Source organism: Leptonotus elevatus, chromosome 5, assembly GCF_054856555.1.
Source record: "Leptonotus elevatus isolate MCC_2025b chromosome 5, RoL_Lele_1.0, whole genome shotgun sequence".
NCBI lineage: Eukaryota > Metazoa > Chordata > Actinopteri > Syngnathiformes > Syngnathidae > Leptonotus > Leptonotus elevatus.
In genome coordinates this window covers 8,673,131-8,693,724 of record NC_141243.1, presented here as the reverse complement: position 1 = coordinate 8,693,724, position 20,594 = coordinate 8,673,131, and the positions used below count along the sequence as shown (strand labels likewise).

Genomic DNA, 20,594 nt, shown 5'->3' with positions numbered 1-20,594 from the left:
CGCCCCAAAGGACCAAATGAATAGCTTGCATGCCTGTGCTAAAAAAAGCTCACCTGTGATGAGACATTGAGATTTCCTAAGAACGTTGATGCCCATTTGAAAAAGTAAGCACTTGAAAAGATTTAAAGAAACTGCTTATTGATATAAATGTATTTCTTATCTCATTAAATCATTGTTAAACTGAAATGTGTTAAACTATTTGCACAATTATTCGACAATGCCAAGTCTAACACAAATTAATTATTAGAATGTCATTTATTGGGACCTCCCAAAAACAAATGATCCTTTACCTGCAGTAAAATCCACCTTCAGATCAAAACAAATATTACATTGATTGCAAAACTGCACAATAAAGCAAAGCTGCCTATTTGAAAGCTAAATGCAGAGCAACTGTATTCACATCGGTTTGACTTTTGCAAAAATAATTCATCTGAGTGTCACAGTGATCCAATCAGGAGACGTGTGCGTGTGTGCTTGTGTGTGTGTGTGTGTGTCGTGCTCATCAGCTTTTCATTCAAGCAACATTTGGCCTCCAGATGAGAAAAGCTGTAGAAGGGTGATTTGGAAGGAAAACTACAAGATAATTAATGCTCAGTTTTGATTGCCATGACAGGTATTAATTTCACCATATGCTTATTAACTGTGGATGTCGTTTGCAGCACGGTCATACTGAGATTGTAAGGTATAATTATCAGCAGCTGTCTGTATGATGCAGTGTAGTTTTACAACCACAATGGTTAACTTGTACATGAATGAAAACATCTCTGACAGTGCCGATCAAATGTGGGCAATTATGAGCATGACTGCTGATGCCAAGTGGGAGACATTTATTCACTTATTTGCAGCTTGCTTGTACAACAAAAAGAAATACTGTGTGGTTAGTAGGCGCCCATTAATAAGATTCATGTCGCATTCAAGATTAAGTCCAAATTAAGTCGTCTGGGAAACATTCAAAGCCATTTCGACAACACAAAAGAAAAACCGCCACCAAAAAAAAAAATTAAGAAAAAGTGCAATCAAAGGTAAACTAATGTTGGACAATGTGAATTATTCAAGATTTACTTGTAACATGTTGGCTGTACCTGTCATTTTTAATCAACAATGTCCACATATACAGAACTATAGTGTACAGGCAGATTCCATAAAATATACACAATACAAAATTCTCCATAAAAACAAAAACATACATTCTAAAAGCATTTATAGGGCTGTCTAACCCAAAACATTGATTGTCAAAACTTAGGTTATTGATATCAATGGGCAAAAGCTGTGGGCTGTGGTTTAATTTTTATTAAATAAGAAGAAAGGGTAAGTCACAATATAATAATAAGTGTGTCTTAATTTGTCAATGACAAAAAAAAAGTCAAACTGGCCCATGGAGAACCGCTGAGGAATGTCAATCAGTAATTTAGATCTTTGCTGCTCTCTTGTGGTAAAAGTATGCATTACGCCGCCTTCTGGCAAACCAGTTTTAGCTTGCGACGCAAACGTTTAAAAAAGAAAAGAAAAAAAGCAAAGACAGTTTATAGAGTTAAAATTACCTCTGGTCATTTTCACATTTGATAATGTTGTAAGTATTGGACCGTTGCTTGGTGCCTATTCAAGACCATCCAGTTTTAAAGCCCTAAAAGAAACATATACATAAAAAAAATATCACTCGTAGACACAACGTTTTAAACCATTCAACCATAAAACTGTAGCCATTATTTAATCTAGTATATACAATAAAAAATATACAGAAAAGAAACACACATATTTCACAACTTGCACTATTTTGCACTTTCACGAACGATCCATCCATCCATTCATTTCTATAGTACTTGCCCTCGTTTGACAAACAGCCATTTACACTCTTACACGCACCATCACTGAATGGGAACGGTACCAACACTGCATCTATGGCAGTTTTTGGCATATGCGAGGGCGGTGCTGCTTGGGAGGGGAGCAATTGGCTACATAAAAGCATTCACACTCACACCTATGGACATGTTCTTCCACAATCATAACATGCATATTTTTGTAATGTTGGAGAAAATGCAAACAGTTGCAGAGATTCGAACCCCAAGCTATTTCACCATGCGGCCCCACCACAATTTACAAAAAGCCCTGAGTATCAGTCATGCCAGTAGTTTATGCACACAGGGCAACACCGTTTGTGTGTGTGTGTGTGTGTGTGAGTACAGTAGATCCGTGATGGTGTTGTGCAAGTTTTGTTGTTGTTACAAAACAAAACACCAGTGTTAAATCTATGGGGTACAAAAAGGAACATTCTGACTGCATGTCTTTTCACCTTAACATGACAACTTTCAATTGTTCAACGGGGAAAGAAGTCTCTTAACATATCCAAGTGACTTGTGCAAAAGGACCGAATGGGAAGAGGGAGAGAGCTTCTGTTGGTCAGCACACTTGAGAAGTACCAGTAAGCACACTGGACGAACATCCAGTGGAGAAGGAAGACGTAACCTGTTTGACGTGGTGGCAGTTCACAACACCCCATCCTCGTCGTCGGCTTCTTTTTGCAGCTGCTGGTATTTCCTTTTGAAAAATCCAAACTAAGGGGGGAAAAATGCACACATTGAATGTCACTGACTGTCAATCTGCTATACATTCACTAGATGGCAGTAGAAAAACATGAACTTTGCTTGGAGAGACAGCATTTCATGACTGTACGCCATCATTTGTTGGGCACAAATCCATTAAGAATAAATAGCTCAATTGCACCAACGTTTGATGGTACAGTACTTGCTTACTGACGGACTGAATCACGAGTCGATGGACTGAAAAACTCACTGGCTGACTGAATAACTTATTGAGTCTATAACTAACCAAAGAACAAACAAAAAAAATCAATGCCTAACTCAGTAACTGAGTGACTGAACAACTGAGTTATTAACTAAGCAGCCAATCAACCAGCCAACCAACAAACTAAATAAGTCACCAGGGAATAGTGTCTGACTCAGTCGCTAATTAATTGACCTGTCCGAATGACTGAAAGGTTAACTGACTAAATTATATATGACCAACCAACCGTCCAGACAGTAGTCAGCCAGTCAAATGACCAGCTAAAAGACAAACTAAAAAATCTAAAAGACAGATGATCTAATTGACCAGCCAACTAACCAACTCTCTAAATAACTGACTGATGGTCTAATTGACCAGACAACTAACTAACTCTCTAATTAACTGACTGATGGTCTAATTGACCAGACAACTAACTAACTAACTAAAAAAATCTGTTGAAGCAGTGACTAACTACTGGGTGACTGATGAACTAATTAAAAGACTGTCTAATGGATCATCCAACTAAACTAGCACTCAACAACTAACCCTAACTAACTAACTAACTAATTACCAACAAACCAACCAAGTGTCTGACGCTAACTAACCAACAAACCGGTTGACTAAGTGACTAACTACTGGCGGACTGACAAAGTAATTAACTAGCTGTCTGACTAATTGACTGATAATCCAACTAAACAAGCACTCAGCAACTAACTAACTAACTAATTACCAAGCTGACAGACTGTCTAATTAACTAGCTGCCTGACTAATTGACCGATTGATCATCCAACTAAACAAGCACTCAGCAACTAACTAACTAACTAACTAAATAAGCGATTACCAAGCTTTTTGAAAACAAACATCGAGAGCTACAGTATGTTTATATTACGAGTCAAGAGATCTTCTGAAATGTCGACATGAGCTGACCTTCCAAAGCAGAGCAATAGCCAGGCCCAGCAGCACCAGTCCACCGATCACACTGCCAACAATCACTCCCACCGGAACGTCGCCCTTCGCTCCAGGTTTACTCACTGTGACCACCACCTGTAAGACATCCGGTCAAAAAGTCTTCCATGCATCATGTCCCTCGTGAATTCATGAACATGATGCCATGTGACTTTACCGGCAGCTCTTTGAGGCGGATGATGAATAAATCGGGGTTGAAGCTCTCGACCTCGACTGTGGAGATCAACTCCGTGGTCTGATAGGCCGCCTAAAAGGGGCACATATGGTGAGCTTTAAAATGACCACTAAGATGGTACAACGTGTGCTCATTTAGGCGAATACCGTAATAAATGTGCCACTCCAAATCCTTGTTTTAACTTTCACATAGTAGTCGCTCTTGACATCAGCGTCTTTGAGGAGACATTTGATCCGCTCGCACTTTGCACTCTGGCAATCCTGGAAATGAAACGAGCAACACATGAGCCAATACTGAGCAAAAGCACAATAAAGGTCGTCACATTTAAAGAGACACATCCGTTAAATTCTGAAGTTCTGCGCAGTGACCAACCAGCTTCTCGATTCCTTTGAGACTTTCCTCGGCGAAGGAGGCTTGGTGGCCCTTGACACCGATCTTCAGTGGGTCCACCAGGCTGCTGGAATCACAGCTGACAGAACCGCCCTGCTCAAGAAGAATTTGAGGTTCTATTACAGCAACTGTTGAGTATCAGAGACAGTCATTAACGTATGTGACGACTCACAACTTGTGTGTCCACATTGGTGAGATAGAGGAGCGGGTTTCCTCCCTTGGTGCTCATCGGTAGGGAGATGGTCAGATAGAGGAGGCTGACTGGAAAGCTTCCTGTTGAAACCTTTGAAATGAACCAAGTTCAAGTAGATTTATGCCTTGAAGTAGTCACATTAGGAATGTTCTAATGTACAGTATATAGTAACTCTAATTATTTTTACCTTCACAGTAAAGTTAAACTCGGGTCCAATGTCATCCAATGTTTTCACCATTGTTTCCGGTGCAGTGGTTGAATTTGCAACATAGAAGTTGATGTTTGACTTCCTGCAAAAAATTAATCAGGAAATCCATTTTGTACAGTTATGCATGTTCATGGTTCAAACGTCATTATTATTTCATTTAACACAATGAACAAAACTTTTTTTTCTGACGTCGATGATGATTCGCTGATATGTCAAACTGCCGCAGTATAGCGCCAACTATTGTTGAGGAGGACTTACTCGATGTCAGATTGGTCTTTGCCTTAAGTATCGAGGGCTGGTATCTGCAGCTTCTACGAGTACCCGATAAAATAAGGCCGTTATCAGCCCGATAGTGATACCTGGTATTGGTACCATCCCTAGTTTTTAAAATAATTTCGATAGTGGGCATCTATCTAACTTCCTGTTCCTGCTGACCACGAGTCCCTACCTTGTTATTCAAACAAACTAGTTGGCTTGACTGGCATTAGTCAATTATTTTATGACTTAATGATTGCACTGAATTCTGCCCAGCAATAAGTTTCCAATTCTGATGTGCCCAGAAAACAAAAAATCTGCAATTCTCGAGATCCTGAATCATTTTGCCCCTGCTGAATAGCTAACATTTAATTTTATTAGAGCTGTTTTATAATTAATCATGGATATTTTGTGTTCTAAATGTGATTTATAATATTGTTGAAAAAAAATGGAATTAAAGAAGTGTTTTGTAATCTAAGTAGTGGGAGGAACACCTACTGTCTCTTTTGCAAAGTTTGAGATTTGTATTAATAATAATTTTTTAAAAAATATCACCTGGATAAAACAATGCCTGCATCATATTGAAGAGGAATGGACACGTCCACTTTATTGTCCGCGGGGACCTGCTCTTTACTGTCACTGGAAAGCAGCAAAGGACAAACAACATAGAAGTATGGATTTATTGTCAAATAAGAACTGAGCAATATTCTTTTTCCTAGTCATTATTGCCTGTAGTTTACCTTTTAGCCTCAAACTTGACCTTTGCCCGATTCAGCGGCTGATTGAGGTTGTATTCGAAATTGAGCTGGAATTTCATCTAAGAAGAAACAAGACAGTTTGAGCAAACAAGCACATGTGAAAGAGAAAAGAAAGAGCTGAGTTTTATTGCACTCACCGTTTGGTCTTTTTTCAAGGCCGGGTAGCCCACTTGACAAACAACAGTTTGCTCTTGCGTTGAGGTGCATTTCACTCCTTCTGCCTGTAAAAGATTCAGTCCATAGAATTGTACTTCTACATTTCTTAACTGATTAAATAAATAAAGTGTCAAATTATTCGGCTCATTCAATTTCTAACATTCCAAAAATTGCCACTTTTACCAAATCCACATTTTCCATGACAAAGTTTGCATTCAAATAGATACATTTACATTTTTTTCCCGCAATCCTTCCACATTATTAAACTTATTCAAAGCATTACAGCATGAAACCAATTTAGCAGTTTCCCAGAAATCCAGTCTCCAAATGAACACTTTTACCCAGAATTCCATATTTCCCAACGCAGAATTACCAAATTAATGGAGACATTCTACAATTTTCCTAACCCTTCCACACTTAAATAATGTAGTTAATATACGTTATATTAGCAAAGTAACTGTTAGCATTTTGTAAATTCTCATGAAAAATAGTACCAGATTACATGGAGTGACGTAAGACACCAATCGGTTGGCCTCAGAATTTTGTCTATTCAGGTTGTTATTTTGCAAAAGTTAGCATACCACCTGATGATTTGATCACTACTCATTATATTAGGACGAAATGTAGTTAAAAAAAACACACACACAAAAAAGTACTTCGATGGCATGTTCTCCAGCTCCAAAAATTTCAATAAATTCTACAGCATTTCATTTCAGCATCAACTTTTCAACATTCACGTTTCTTTTGAAATCTAGTAGTAATAATACTACTACTACTACTAATAATAATAATAATAAAATATAGAAAAATACACTTACAGGAGGAAATACAGAAGAGTAGAAGAGGTTGCCCGAATATGTGGCCAACACTTGAGTGTTATAAGCATTTTCTTTTTTGTTTTTCACTGTGATCTCGAATGACAGCTCCCGCTTATTGGTGCTGACCAGAAAAGGAGCTGAGCTGTAACACATACAGTAAGCTCACATTATGGGATGCAATCAAAGCGATTCAAATTGTGCATTTTGGAAATCAAAACACATTTTTCCCCATAAATGAAAAATTGTCAACAAATTATTTGATCATCAATTTTCCAATGTCGATCGAGGTCAACATGCATCCATAGACAGAAACATGTCAAAATTGCAATTGACAAACCATTTTGGGCCCTTGTTGAGGTGCAATGTTATTAAAACATTAATGTGGAAAAAAATAATAATAGCGTTAAAATGTAATACATTTTGGAAGAATGTATTTAACAAATCAAGAATGTGAGACAATTTTCATTGTTATGGCCAGAAAGTTAAACACCATATAAACACCAAAGAGACAAATCCCAGACAAGTTGTGGTTTTATGGGTTAAGTATTAAGCAACCCTTATAGTTAAACATTTACACAAAACTGAATCAGGTCATTGGCGTTGTAAAGCCGGGGTGTGAGAAGATAAACGCACAATATACTGTATGTCAACCTCACCTGGACCCCTTTGTGTCAGTCTTCACAGTCAGTACCAGATCACTGACGCACACCTCATCGGAGCCACAGTCTTTAGTGAAGGGGATCTGAAACACGTCAAAACTTTATCACTCAAATATCATATTTCTCTACATACAGTAGTTCCCAATTTTAATTGAGCCAAAGCGGACAAAATCGCATTGCAAGCCAACAAACAAAAGTGGATAAATAAACAAACAAACAAATAAGTAAATAAATAAATAAATACATTTTGAGGAACCACTACTTTAGTACTCACGTATACCAACCAATGCGTGAGTGGCAAACATTAAAAAACTTCCTGTATTGCAAAATTGAACTTGTAAAAGGTGAGCACTTATGTGACTCATTCAGCGAGCGACCGTAATCATCAGGTTATGTCATCTTCTACGAGTGTCTGCAAAATAACTATTAACTCTGGAGCCTTTAAAAAAAAATAAGACGTCAACTTACGAAGAACTCCCAGGCGGTTGGCGAAAAGACGTCCAGGACTGGGTTAGCGTCGGCATTCTGCTGCTCGATTTCCACCTTCAAACTGACTGAATTGACAAAATCTGGTGTCTCCTAATGGCAAAACAAAACATACCAGGTGTCAGGTGATCATTTCAGTCCAACGCATGAATCTGGTTGGTAACTTTTCCAAATGATTGAAGCACAAGTTTTAGGTCTCCTTTACATTTGCTGTCCCTTTCTAAGAAAAAAAAAAACATCGCCAAGGCTCAACTGTTAAAAAATAACGATTACATTAGCTTTTCCTTGTCCATCTGTAATAGTTAGCTAGTGGTTAGTTAGCAAGCAAGATCAACAACAGCCCAGCAATTCACATTCACTCACTAACACACACACGTAACGGACACGCATATCACCTAGAAGTCCTACAGATGGCCACAAGGGGTCGCAAATTCAAACGACAATGTTTTAACGGGTTATGCTTTTACAATTTACACAATAAAAAAGTATTGAGGTAGCAAATTGCTCCCCCAGCAATGCTGGCCTGTTTAGTTCCCATTCGGTGATAGTGTAAATGTGAGTGTATTTGGATGTCTTGTCTCTATATGTGCCCCGCGATTGAGAGGCGACTATTCCAGGTTGTCCGCTGCCTTTGCCCAAGGTCAGCTGGGATAGTCTCCAGCTTCCCACGAGCTTCAACAGAATAAGCAGAATAGAAACTGGACGGATGAGCGACCAGTCGGCCACTACCTGTACGTAGACTTGGAAGTCTTGACACTGTACTGTAGATGATATCTTGCTGTTCCCTGTAAGCAAACGCTCATTGTTTTGCATGAAGAGCCCTCTGGAGGTTACACGAGAAGCCTGCAAATCGGCGTCCAGAGTCAACGTGTAGGTGATATCTACAAAGGAAGAACACAATTTAGAGTTCACATGACGCTTTGTGATCAATGTTGAAAAGAAAATAGTGAATTGGATTTACCAATGGGACCAACGGGATTTTTGGGTCTAAAGGTTGGGTTGAAACAGAGTTTGGTGTCAAAACATGACATCTTACGTCCACCAACGTCACAAAGTTTGCTGAAAATGTCAATCTTCCCAGGTTTGAAGGAAGCAGTGGCTGCTAGCGTGGCCACACCTCGGGACCTGGAGGACGATTAAAAAAAAAAAACATGAGCTCCATCCGTTCATCTATTTTCTACAGGGTGTGATCTGCAATTGACTTTTTGTCTCACCCTCGAGTGGGTGTCATTTAGTTGCAATAGTCAGACAAACAAATATTCATAATCATATGCTCATTTACTCCAATAGACAATCTAGAATCTTTAATATACTGTACCTAACATGCATGTTTTTTTGTTTTTTAATGTGTAAGGTTGCTGGAGTACCTGAAGAAAACTCACACAAGCACGAGGACTACAAGGAAAGACCAAGTATGTGTAAAATGATCATTTCAAACGGTTTATTTATTAAATAATAATTTAAAAAAATAGATACATTTAATTAATTACATTATTTTTAATTAATTAATTAATTAATTTTGTGTGTGTGTGTGTGTGTGTGTATATATATATATATATATATATATATATATATATATATATTTATTTATTTTTTTATTAAACTTTGGCTCACCAAAGCTGGACCACTTTTCCATATGCACCCACTGAGATATCAGTGAGCGTATCATCATTCAAGTCCTTGTAGCTATCGAGGGACCTCCCAAAAAACTTCACTTGAGGGTCCATTTTAGAGCCGTAAATTTTCTGGGAAAAGAGGAAACAACGAGTCATGTATGGAATTTGCACCCATCGTTTATCGTACTACAAGAACATGTCGGTACTTGTGAGAACTGCTTGTCTAATGTCTTCTTCCTGCCATTGTAGATGTAGAGGACACCTCTCTCTTTGTCCTCTAGGGGCGCTCCAACAACGACATCATTGTAACCGTCGAGGTCCAGGTCGGGAATTGCCGACATGGCCATCCCGAAACGAGCGTTCTCAGTGGGAGGAGAGCCTATGAGGAATCCTTGTTCATTCAGGATACCCTTCGGATAAGAACACAGAAAATAACACGGATGAGAGATGATGCTACAGTCTACTACCACTATGCTGCACGTTCTTGTCTTGAAGAGATCTATTGCAAGTTAGTCACAAATCAAACAATTCAGATAACCGAATAATAACGATCTGGCTTATCTAAAAACAGATATTTTGCTACATTTCTATTTTATGATTTCATTTTTAGTTCATCTTATTCACAGATAAGACATGTTAAGTGGCATGGTGGCAGCCCAGCGCCCTCTATTGGCCAGCTGCCACAGCCCTGGAATCGTCCCCATACAGACAAACATTTCCATCCGTCCGTCCGTTCGTCCATCCATCCATCATCGCTCATATAACAATATTTACATAGTATTACTATATTAACATAACAATTGGTATAGATCATGTGTAATATTTAATATATTATATGATAATTTAAATGGTAGTTTTATTGTAATTGTATTAAATAATTGGTTAATTTTACTTTTGTAAAAAAATAGACAACAATATTAATATTAATATAGATAAGAAATTAATGGTTAACATTTAAAAAAAAAAATATTAAGCAATTGGTAAATTGTTAAACGTTAAAACATGAAACTGATTCATTATTTTATTTCTAAAACTAACACAGAATTTAACACAAACTTTTTTTTTTTTTATCTTAGCACACCCATTTAAAAAAAGAGTTTTGAGTACAAATATTGCACAAATGTTTGCCCCAATAGCCCCTAAGCAGGGTGAGTAGTAAACAGTAGAAAATGGATAAATGGCTGATCATTGTTACCTTGGTGACGGTGAAGAGGTAAACACGACCTTGCTCTCTCTTCTGCTCGCTCATAAACATGGGCGCGCCAACCAGCAGCAGATCCGTCACGCCGTCGTTGTCCACATCCAGCGAACACAGGACGCCGCCAAAATAAGCTCCAATCTACGACGCAAAAGCCTCCGCTGCTCACTAATGTCCACTTCAAACTGATCGGCGCCATTTTTGTGGATTCTGGATAGTCGGACTACCTGCTTTCCTCGTTCTGAATCAATGATGGTGAATTGCTTCTGCGCATTGAATCTGTAGACGATTACTTGTCCGGAGTGGTTGGAGCGAGGCGCACCAGCCACAAAATATTCTGTCGCGCCCTCACTCAGCATGCAGACAGAGTAACCTGCAGTAAGTCAGGTAAAAGAAAAGAAGCCATCAAGTACTTGAAGTATGCTGTATGTTGTGGCTAGCCATCATGATAACAGTGCAATGTTCATTACCCAGTAACGAGCTGTGATTTCTATCTTGAAGTGTTCCCTCAAAGGCTGAGTCCGGGAGAACATCCACTTTTGAGCCCGTTTGGTGGACCACAGTCCCAGCCCAACCATAGGCACCCACTGCTCCCAGCATCATCATGTCCTTTCACAGCAAATTGAACAAAGAGCTTTTAAGCAACTTTTTTGACTCTGCAAAAATTGTAATGGTACAGTATATTGATTTGATTTCACTGTAGCTGTTAATGATGTCATTTGTATTGAATTGATTGTTGAGTAATTGGATCTTGAAGCAATTGAGGAAAAATGTCCTGTGATCCAGCTGGTAGACTCTGAAAACAGTTGGGCCAAAAATAACCCAACTGTGGATCAAAAATGGACCGATCCTCTATTTGGGTCAACTTGACCCAACTTTGAGTCAAGAAATGTGTCTTTTAGTGTAAAACAACTCATAAATATCGGAGGATCGGTCCATTTTTGACCCATCCATCCATCCATCCATTTTCTGTACCGCTTGTCCTCACAAGGGTCGCGGGGGTTGCTGGAGCCTATCCCAGCTGGCTTCGGGCAGTAGGCGGGGTACACCCTGAACTGGTTGGCAGCCAATCGCAGGGCAATTTTTGACCCATAGTTGGGTTCTTTTTGACCCAACTGTTTTTAGAGTGTATGAATATTTCAAGATAAGGCAACTGGAATAGCCAAAGCTGGCGAGGTTAACTGCTATTTTCATCCACAACCAGCATAAATGTGTACTCTTGAACCCGCGCAAATGTATGAAGACAGTGTCAACTTGTTGGACATTCAGCTGCTCCAAAGAGCGTTTCGTTATAACTTACAACAATCTCATATATTATTAGTTGGTTAATACATTTTCAAATTTTTTGAATAATAAACAATACTTTTTGTGACCTTTGAAAAAAATCTTACACTTAAAAAAAATAAGACTGTATAAAAAAAACGTTAAAAAAAAACTCAAATTAATCAACTAAACTGAAACTAAGCATTTTCCCAAAATTTAAAACTAATAAAAACTAACAAATATATTCTAAAAACTAATTAATTAGAACTGAATTTGGGGAAAAATATGTCAAAATGAAATAAAAACTAAACTATAATGAAAAATCCAAAACTATAACGACCCTGGTTATAAACTAGCAACAGGGAAGTCGGAAGTACTCTGTAAATTGGCCAATTGGAAGACGAGATGCCAAAAACAAGTGATTAGCGATTAGTTGACTTTAAACTTTAAACATGCACGTGGAGTAGTGAAATCAATTCATTGAATAATCTGATTAACCCCTACTCTCAACGAGTTTGTTGTCTTAAAAGAAGACGATTATGACGTCAGTTGTGTTATTTGTTACATTTAATCATATATTGTGAAAACATATGTTAAAAAAGAAACCATCCCAAGTATTATTAAATCAATTAATCAAACCAATCAATCAAATCAATTCATAACATGAGAGGAAACCAACATTTTTAAGATGTATCTATTTAAAAAATAAAGTAAACGAAGGCTATTGGATTATTTTTCCAGTCACGTCACACGTTTGCAACTGTTGCTAGGTAGAGTTCAGAGGGCTAACATTTTTTGGGTTGATTCATTGAAGGTGAAGAAGGTACATCTCATACTTTTGATTTTGACACAATTATTGTTTTTGAAGTTTTGCTTCAGGACAACTGAAAAATATCATTTTACATGCGAGTTTATGGTTAATATGATTGCTGTTTTGACAACATTTTACAATTGCAAGCAGGGTTGGGGAATCCACGTCCAGAAGGGAAAAACCCTGCCACAGATTGGCTTTAGCAGACGGACACGAGTTTTTTTTTACCTGCCAAATTATCAAACGAAAGTATGAATGTACCTTTTTGCTGGAGTAGTGAGCGCTAAAGCCCACTTGCGACATCTCCATCTTGAAATTGTCACCCCCCTTTCCTGTACCTTTAGTGAACACAAATAGAAAAGGATGAAAAGATGAGCAGACACGTCGAGACCTGCCTGGATGAGAATCAACCATGACGTGCTGAGTAAATGACAACACGAGAAATAATACGCACCTTCAATGTTGAAGATGCGGCTGCCCAGCGTTCCGGCGATGTTGGACAGGGCCGCCTCTTCGGACACGTTAAAAAAGAAATTTTCTGTGGGCAAGCTGGCGATGGATTTGATTTCTTTGATGAGGTTTTCAGTGTCGATGTTGTTTCTGGTGTAGTAACCCAGCACCTGGGGAGAAAAGGAGAAAATAGTTCAGTGTGTGAGTAGCCTTATATTGCCAGCAAGTTGACTGACATGAGGAAAACAAAGCACACAAAAAACGGAAGATTACACATAGATAGTGGAACAAAAGTGAGAAGAAAAAAAACACGCTGAGCCAAAACTCCATATGTCCATAAATGGTCAATTATATATTTTTTTCAGGAAGCTACACTATTTGTCTGTCCCCTTAGCATCTGTTATTTTTGGACATTATTAACTCATTCACTCACAGCCATTTTCACTGAAGCAACCCCCTTCGCTCCCGGCAGTTTTACTGGATTTTGACTGATTTGACACATAATGTTGTGTTCTATTGCTATAAAAACATGGAACCTACCAAAAGAAAGATAAGAGTCTTTTCTTTCATCAGGAAAAAAGTATATTTCTATCTGTTTCTGTGTTGCAGCAATTAGCATTAGATAATAGCTAAGTTTGATCATTATTCACAAATCTGTTTAAAACAGTGGGGGGAAGAGCTTTTTGCAACATGGCCCTGGTTGATCTCTTATACTCTGCTGCCACCTGCTGGCCGTTTTTGTAATAACTACCATTGATTCAAGCATTCTCTTCAGTTCATATGCTGCATCAAAGCCTTCTGTATGCTCTAGCATAAAAACACACATAAAAGTACGTCTTTGGGAGCACGGTAATATTTAAAATAGAAGATATTTATACGTTTTTGGGAGCAAATGAGTTAACCACTTTAAAGTGTTAAAAATAGCTTAAGATATCTTTCAGACATTGCAACTGTCAAAGAAGTGTAAAACTCCACCTCTTTCTCACTCTGCAGGAGCTATGCAGCATGATTGCGCCTCAAAATTGAAAGGCTGATTTTTTTTTTAAAGCAACACTAAGGGACTTTCACTTTACGTTGATTATGGCGACGCCATATAGACAAAAGCGGTAACGCTATACCTGACGTATGTGACTTATGCCATAAAGCAGTCAGCACAATTGTAGTTTTTTGTGTGGGAGTGTTCCTACCATCCTCCTCAAAGTGTTTTTTTTTTTTAATGTTAGTCTTCTGTACTTACTAATGCCCCTAAAAATAACAAAAGACAAATTCCTGGCTGTTGACTGCTCTTCCTTAGTACTCTTATGTCTTGTGCCGTCTCTGTGTATACCATCAGCGCGGTTGGTCATCACTTACAGCGATACCGAAGCGTGTGATTCCTTGCTTTTCACATTCAGGGATGACTGAATCTTTGAAGGCGTGATCATGGGACTCGCCATCGGTGATCACCACCATCACTTTTGAAGCACCCGGGCGGGCACCGTAGGTTGGATTGAACCCCCACTGACTTCAAAGGGAAACACACACATGGATAAACAATTATAGATGTACGTATATGTGCACAGAAGGAAACCATACTGCGGCACCAACCTGGCATACTGAATGGCGTGGAACGTATTGGTAGAGGAACCTTGCATTTGTGTGAGCTTGGATGCTGCTTTCAGCAACTCATCTTTGGTTCGATACTGATTGAGCGGGAATTCAATCTTGGTTTCGACGGCATACTGAATGACACTGACCTGGCCACACGCAATCACACGTTGCGATGATGAGATGATGATTGTTTTTCCTTTGAACACTTGAGGTAAAACATATTCTTATCATGGTGTCACACCTGGGTGTTTTGGGGTCCGATTTCAAGAGATGGTAAGAGTTTCTCAATGAACTCCCTCATCGGAGCCCAGGGATAGATGCTGTTGGAGCCGTCCAGTACGATCACAATGTCCATCGGCCCTCCACAAGCTGGAGAGGAGGCAAAGCAACAGCTACAGCAAGCGGCCTCGCACAACTGACGCCGAGTACGATTAGGCGGGATTACAAGATGTGTATGTTGATAACAGTTGATTTCGAGGCACTCACTCTGTACAGCGGGAGCGAAGGCAGGTTGAGGCTGAAAGAGGGGGCTCAGTCTTGAGCATATTCCGGGGTAGTAGTTTTGATCGCCACACTTCTGTGCCCAAAGTGGACCACATGTCTGCAGGATGGAAGAAATTTCACTTTTTGAATTGACTACTGGAATAAATGACCTTTTGTACAATTTTCTATTTTATTAAGATGCGCTTGTGTATGTACATATTGAGCTCTGGAAAAAAGTTGATCTAGGGGCAAGTGTGAGATGCCGGGAAATATATATACTGTGCGCTGCCCAAGTTTAGGGTGACTCATGCAAACAATCAGTTGTATATAGATATGCATACGTTGTATACACCCCCGATGTCCCTGGGGAATATGGAACGGGCTCGCCGCATATAATTGACACCCATTGAAAAAAAATGTTTTTACTTAAAAAAAAGCTGATAATCATTCAGTATGCATTTTCCACAAAAAATGAGAAAATGGGGGGGACAAAAAACCCTAAAAACATCAGTTTTTTTTTTTACTGCAAATCTGTGGGTGCCGAACCACGAGTATGCAAGGGTGCACTGTACAGTTTACACTTTAAGGTATCACTTAGTACAAACTTTTTAAAAGTTGGGCACAAATATTTTTACCACAAAATATCAATATCTAGACTTGATCATTCTTATGATTGAAAATAACTGAATGCTTTCATAAAAAATATGATGAAAACATAATCATAGAAATTAATTAAACATACAGCATGGAAATAGATTTTAGTTGGCCAATTCCTAACTAATTTCTGTATTAAAAAAAATTTGATTGTTTAATACATCACATTTTTGAAGATGAATTTGGGGTTTTCTCTAGCAGTAAACTTTAATCCTCCAAATAACATCTAAAAAAAAATTAAAACACACTTTATATATAATATATACTAAGCCGCTGTGTGTAGTGAATCTAAATAATGAGTTTCACTTTTTGAATTGAACTATTAATTGTGATGCACTTGTATACATACATAAATATAGACCCAAATAACCGCCCAATGCAACATTTACAACTGTACATTGTTGACTGCACCAGCCACAATCTCATGCAGGGGGTGAGATATTTTCTCTCACCCACTTCCTCTCCGGTGACCAGAAGACATTGAGATACCAACACATCCTTTCATTTTTAATCGGCTGGTTCAGTGTCTTTATGTTTTCTGTCCACAGCCCTAACACAACTGTATTTCTTCTTCTTTTTATATGCGTCTTCTTAAAAATGTTAATTGATAGACGGACAGACAGATGGATGCGTACCATCAGACCATTGACTGCAGGCATGCGGGTCAGGGTCATTCCAAGAGACATGTTGACGTTGACGTTTGTCACATCTGGAATACTGATGGAATCTGTGAGGGATATTTGAAAAGTAGCTTTTAGAATGAAGCACATTTCATTTGTTCAGAGCAACAACAGGTGAGGCTCAAAGGTTAGAGCAAGAAGCCACACCTCACCTCCAAGGTTGAGCTTGTCGCAGCTGGTTCTGGACCCCGACACCGGACACTTGTACAAATCTCCCTTCCTGTTTTGAGTATAACCACTCCAAGGAGCACCAACCAGAAGCCTATAGAGACAACAATATTTATCTCCTTCTTGCTTGTCACGGTGTTGTGGGCAATTAAAATTAGGCTTAAATTGTCCAAAAAAAAAAGAAGAAAAAAAGAAGAGTAAACTGTCGTGTCAGCTTTCTCAGACGCTGAATACTCAAAAGCTCAGTAAAAGCAAACAGGACACTCCTCCAGACGATGAATCAGTGTATTCTGAGGACTAATCTCACACTTCAAACCTCAACATTCCCAACAACACATTTAGCAACGTCTGAAAGCATGAGGAAGTAACGACGGGTCATTGATGAAAACCTGTGAATGATTGTTACCATTTGCCCTCATGGTTGGCGGCCTGTTGGACCGTGTAGCCGAACTCCTCTACCGGTGAACCGCTGAAAATCTTAGCCCCCGCAGTGCCCACATTGAAGGAGTGTGAGGGGTCGATTCTGTCAGCTGGTGGAAGACACATGAATAAACAAATCAGTATTCACAGTAATACTAAGATGTTGCCAATTTAAACCTCTCATACAATATAATCCTTTAGCATTTATTAGATTGACCTTGCTGCTGCCGAGGGTCAGGTCATTTTTATTTATGTACTACCATCAGTACGTTGTTTTTTTTTAAGTTTGTTTTTTTTTAAACGGCAAACTCCTTTAAGGAAAACACCAAATAGCAGCTTGTCTAGTGGTGAGGATGTTTGCCTCACAGTTCTGTTGTTCTGAGTTTGAATCCTGGGTGGAGTTTGCATGTTCTCCCAGTACTTGCACGTTTACGTCCAAGTACCCTGATTATTTCCCCTGACATTTTAAAAAATAGGTTAGATTATTGAAGATTCTAAATCAAGGGTCACCTCTTTGTTCCCTAAAGGCCCCCCGACTACACGAGTCGCCCATTGGACTCTACCAAGAATAGCTCACCACTCACCAGTGATGGAACATTGCGGTTTTCTAGGAATGTTGCAGAAGTGAATGTTAACAATACATTGGTGAAAATGTATATACTTTGTATTACATATTGTTTCCTAATTATTGTGCAAAATCCTTAACATGACCAGTGTCTTTACCTAAATGAATAAAATACTTTGTATCATAAATAAATAACATTACTAAAGGAAATGGTAGCATATTTTATGTTGTTATTATTATTATTATTAAGAAGTGTGTATCACAGTGGCAGCCATTTGCATTAAGTTAAAAAAAAAAAAAAAAAGGTAGTCCCAGCTCTAAACTGTCTATATATGTGAAAGGTGGTTTGTATGTTCCCTGTGACCAGTCCAGGGTAGCGCAACAGAAAATGGGTGTAAAATATCACATTTTGTAAACGATTTAAAGAAAACCCTACGAAAGCGAATGGGACAAAATGCTCCGTTGTCAAACAAAGAGTTTCTTTTGGGAGCTTAATCAATAATCACCTACGTTTGAACAAGCAGTCAGCTTTGACTCAAGGTGGCAACACACACACACACACGACAAAAAGCTTGACAACAAATGCGAGGTTCTACTGCATGTGTTGCTCCTCCATAAACAGTAGGAAGTGCATCAATGTGAAGTTGTGAACTTGCCCCTGAGGACATGGAATCTATCACAGCCGCACAAGTCCACACAGGCACAAGAGGTTAGGAATGTGAACGTTCACCAGCACAACCACGCCCGTTTACCCCCAACACTAACTTACCCGTGCGTGCATCATTTTTTTTTTTAATCACGTATTATTTGCTACACCGCGTCATTTCGTATAACGCTGACGTACAATCAGAAATGTGATTCGTTAATCGCCTTTCAATCTGCCGAGGCCCATTTATAAACAAACAAACACGCAAACAAACAAACAAACAAACAAAAGATAACATTCTATCATCGTAAGGGAACATAATGGGCATAAAGCAGAGACTTCGGAGCGTGCACATCCGAGAGGAGGCAAGTTCAAGGGGAGAAACTGTTCAATACTCACTGATGACAATCAACGCAAAGCAGGCGACGAAGTACTTCATGGTCAACTTTATTCCATTTGACGGAAGCGTCTCAATGCAGCCGCAGCAAAAGACTCGGCTCAGTGATCTTTAGCAGGCACTGACTCACGATAAGAACCTGCGCTTCTTCCTGCTGTGTGCGCGTGCGTATGTTCGCGTCTGTGGTAACTTTGACTCAGCAACGTACGTGCCCTGATGCCTGGACGAGGAGGAAAAGGAAGCAAGTTAGGAAACAGCTACAATGCATGTTCATATAACTGCAGCCTACTGTAAATGACCGCATTTTTTAAACAGTTGGGATAAAAAAAATAAATTCTACAATTGCCAGTACTCGTACAAAATCATCGGTCATCATCAACATAAAGACATCAAAACATTTACTTTATTGGTATTTCTCTTTATTTAATAGTTGTGGTTTGTAGGGGCAATTAACTGGACTACAATACTGTATATTTAGAGCTTTTTATTTTAATTTTTAATTTTTTTTGTAGATCAAAAAAAAAAGCAAAATATAAGTGGCTGAAATGAATTTCGTCTATAGGGTGTCTGGGCTTTTCCTTTGAGATAAGGTGAGAACCTCGGTCAACCAGGTGGGGCTCCGAGTAGAGAGGAGCCAGATGAGGTGGCTCAGGCATCTGGCTAGATACCTTCTGGTGAAGTGTTTAAGGCTATGTTTCACCGAGAGGAAGCACCGCGGGACAACCCAGGACACGCCGCAGAGACTATCGCTCTCAGCTGGCATGGGAACGTCTGGATGAAGTGGTTGGGGAGAGGAACGTTCTTCTTTGTTTAGGCTGCTATACAGTCAATTCATAGCCTACATGTATTTGCATCTAAATAAGATTAGAATCTATCTATCTGCATATAGTATTTTATTGAACCATATTTTCCTTTTGCTGAAGGTGTTCAAAAATAATATGAGCAATTGTATTGGCTTAATCATGTCAATCAATGTATTATTGGATCTGCAATTCGGTGTACCATGCAGTGAGTGTATACATTTCCATAACGATATTTCAGCTGAAAGCGGGCGGCTTGCTCAATGGCCGCTTCAATTTCATAATCACGCCCCGCAAACGTCACATTCCACACATTGAATGCATCATTTGAGGAAGACTTTTCGGCGTTGCTGCGTTTCCTCTTGACGTGTTCTCAATGAAGCAACCCTGATGACATCACCAAAATGCAAACATTATAGAGTTTTGACAAAAAAGTCTTTGTTATGGACTGGGAATGTGGCATTTGAAAAATGTGGGCTCTTAGGGCCGATATAGCAAGACTGGTTTGCTGGTGGAAGTATGTAGGCTAGCCGAAGGTCAGAAAACATTCATATGCTATCTTTTTACGAGAGGCGCACTCAAACCTTGAAGAGGGAGGATGAAGCGTAAATTAGTCAGCAGCCTGTCTCAGACTTGCGTCCACGCTTGTAAAAAGTCTCGGGGGAGGCAGATAGCGCACAAAACAAACAAAAGTCCTGTTAATGATTCAGCCCAAGTCATGATGCGCCATTGAGAAGGCATATACAAGCACCTGCTCTGTTTGTACACCATGAATGAAACTACTCAGACATGCGAAGATCATTTGTCTCGTCATCTTACGAATGTATACAGTAATGGTCCAGTCAGACCCTTATGGCCCAAAATGGACTTCCAAGGTCTGATCTTTCCTGGGCCTAAAACGTTACAGGATAGGTAGTCTCAAGATGTCAAAGTCAAAGGGACTGGAAATTGATCCTGCAGCGACACTAAATCAGCTTTGTGAACCACTACACTGATAGTGTCACATCG

General features: G+C 39.1%; 1 protein-coding gene across 1 annotated transcript; it reads right to left on the bottom strand.

Moving 5' to 3' along the window:
* Positions 1 to 812: 812 nt before the first annotated feature.
* itga2.2 (integrin, alpha 2 (CD49B, alpha 2 subunit of VLA-2 receptor), tandem duplicate 2) lies at positions 813 to 18,983 on the bottom strand. The gene is made up of 30 exons (XM_086076801.1): positions 18,789 to 18,983; positions 17,165 to 17,288; positions 16,743 to 16,852; positions 16,546 to 16,637; positions 15,260 to 15,374; positions 15,015 to 15,142; positions 14,771 to 14,919; positions 14,537 to 14,687; positions 13,188 to 13,353; positions 12,995 to 13,071; positions 11,130 to 11,268; positions 10,887 to 11,032; positions 10,657 to 10,800; positions 9,668 to 9,871; positions 9,460 to 9,590; positions 8,807 to 8,970; positions 8,575 to 8,726; positions 7,828 to 7,938; positions 7,357 to 7,442; positions 6,701 to 6,842; positions 5,864 to 5,947; positions 5,709 to 5,785; positions 5,524 to 5,607; positions 4,693 to 4,795; positions 4,485 to 4,595; positions 4,295 to 4,405; positions 4,069 to 4,182; positions 3,905 to 3,994; positions 3,709 to 3,825; positions 813 to 2,552 (listed from the first exon to the last, which is right to left on the bottom strand). The coding sequence occupies exons 1-30, from the start codon at positions 18,826 to 18,828 to the stop codon at positions 2,484 to 2,486; spliced, it is 3,531 nt and encodes a 1,176-aa protein (XP_085932927.1). The 5' UTR covers positions 18,829 to 18,983; the 3' UTR covers positions 813 to 2,483.
* Between the last annotated feature and the right edge of the window lie 1,611 nt (positions 18,984 to 20,594).

Bases quoted from the DNA above. Each gene is read 5' to 3' on its own strand.
- itga2.2 (XM_086076801.1), bottom strand. From the start codon at position 18,828: ATGAAGTACTTCGTCGCCTGCTTTGCGTTGATTGTCATCA. The intron at 6,843-7,356 runs GTGAGGTTGACA...TATGTGTTACAG, and splicing joins ACTGACACAAAGGGGTCCAG to CTCAGCTCCTTTTCTGGTCA. The intron at 5,786-5,863 runs GTGAGTGCAATA...GTTTCTTCTTAG, and splicing joins CCTTGAAAAAAGACCAAACG to ATGAAATTCCAGCTCAATTT.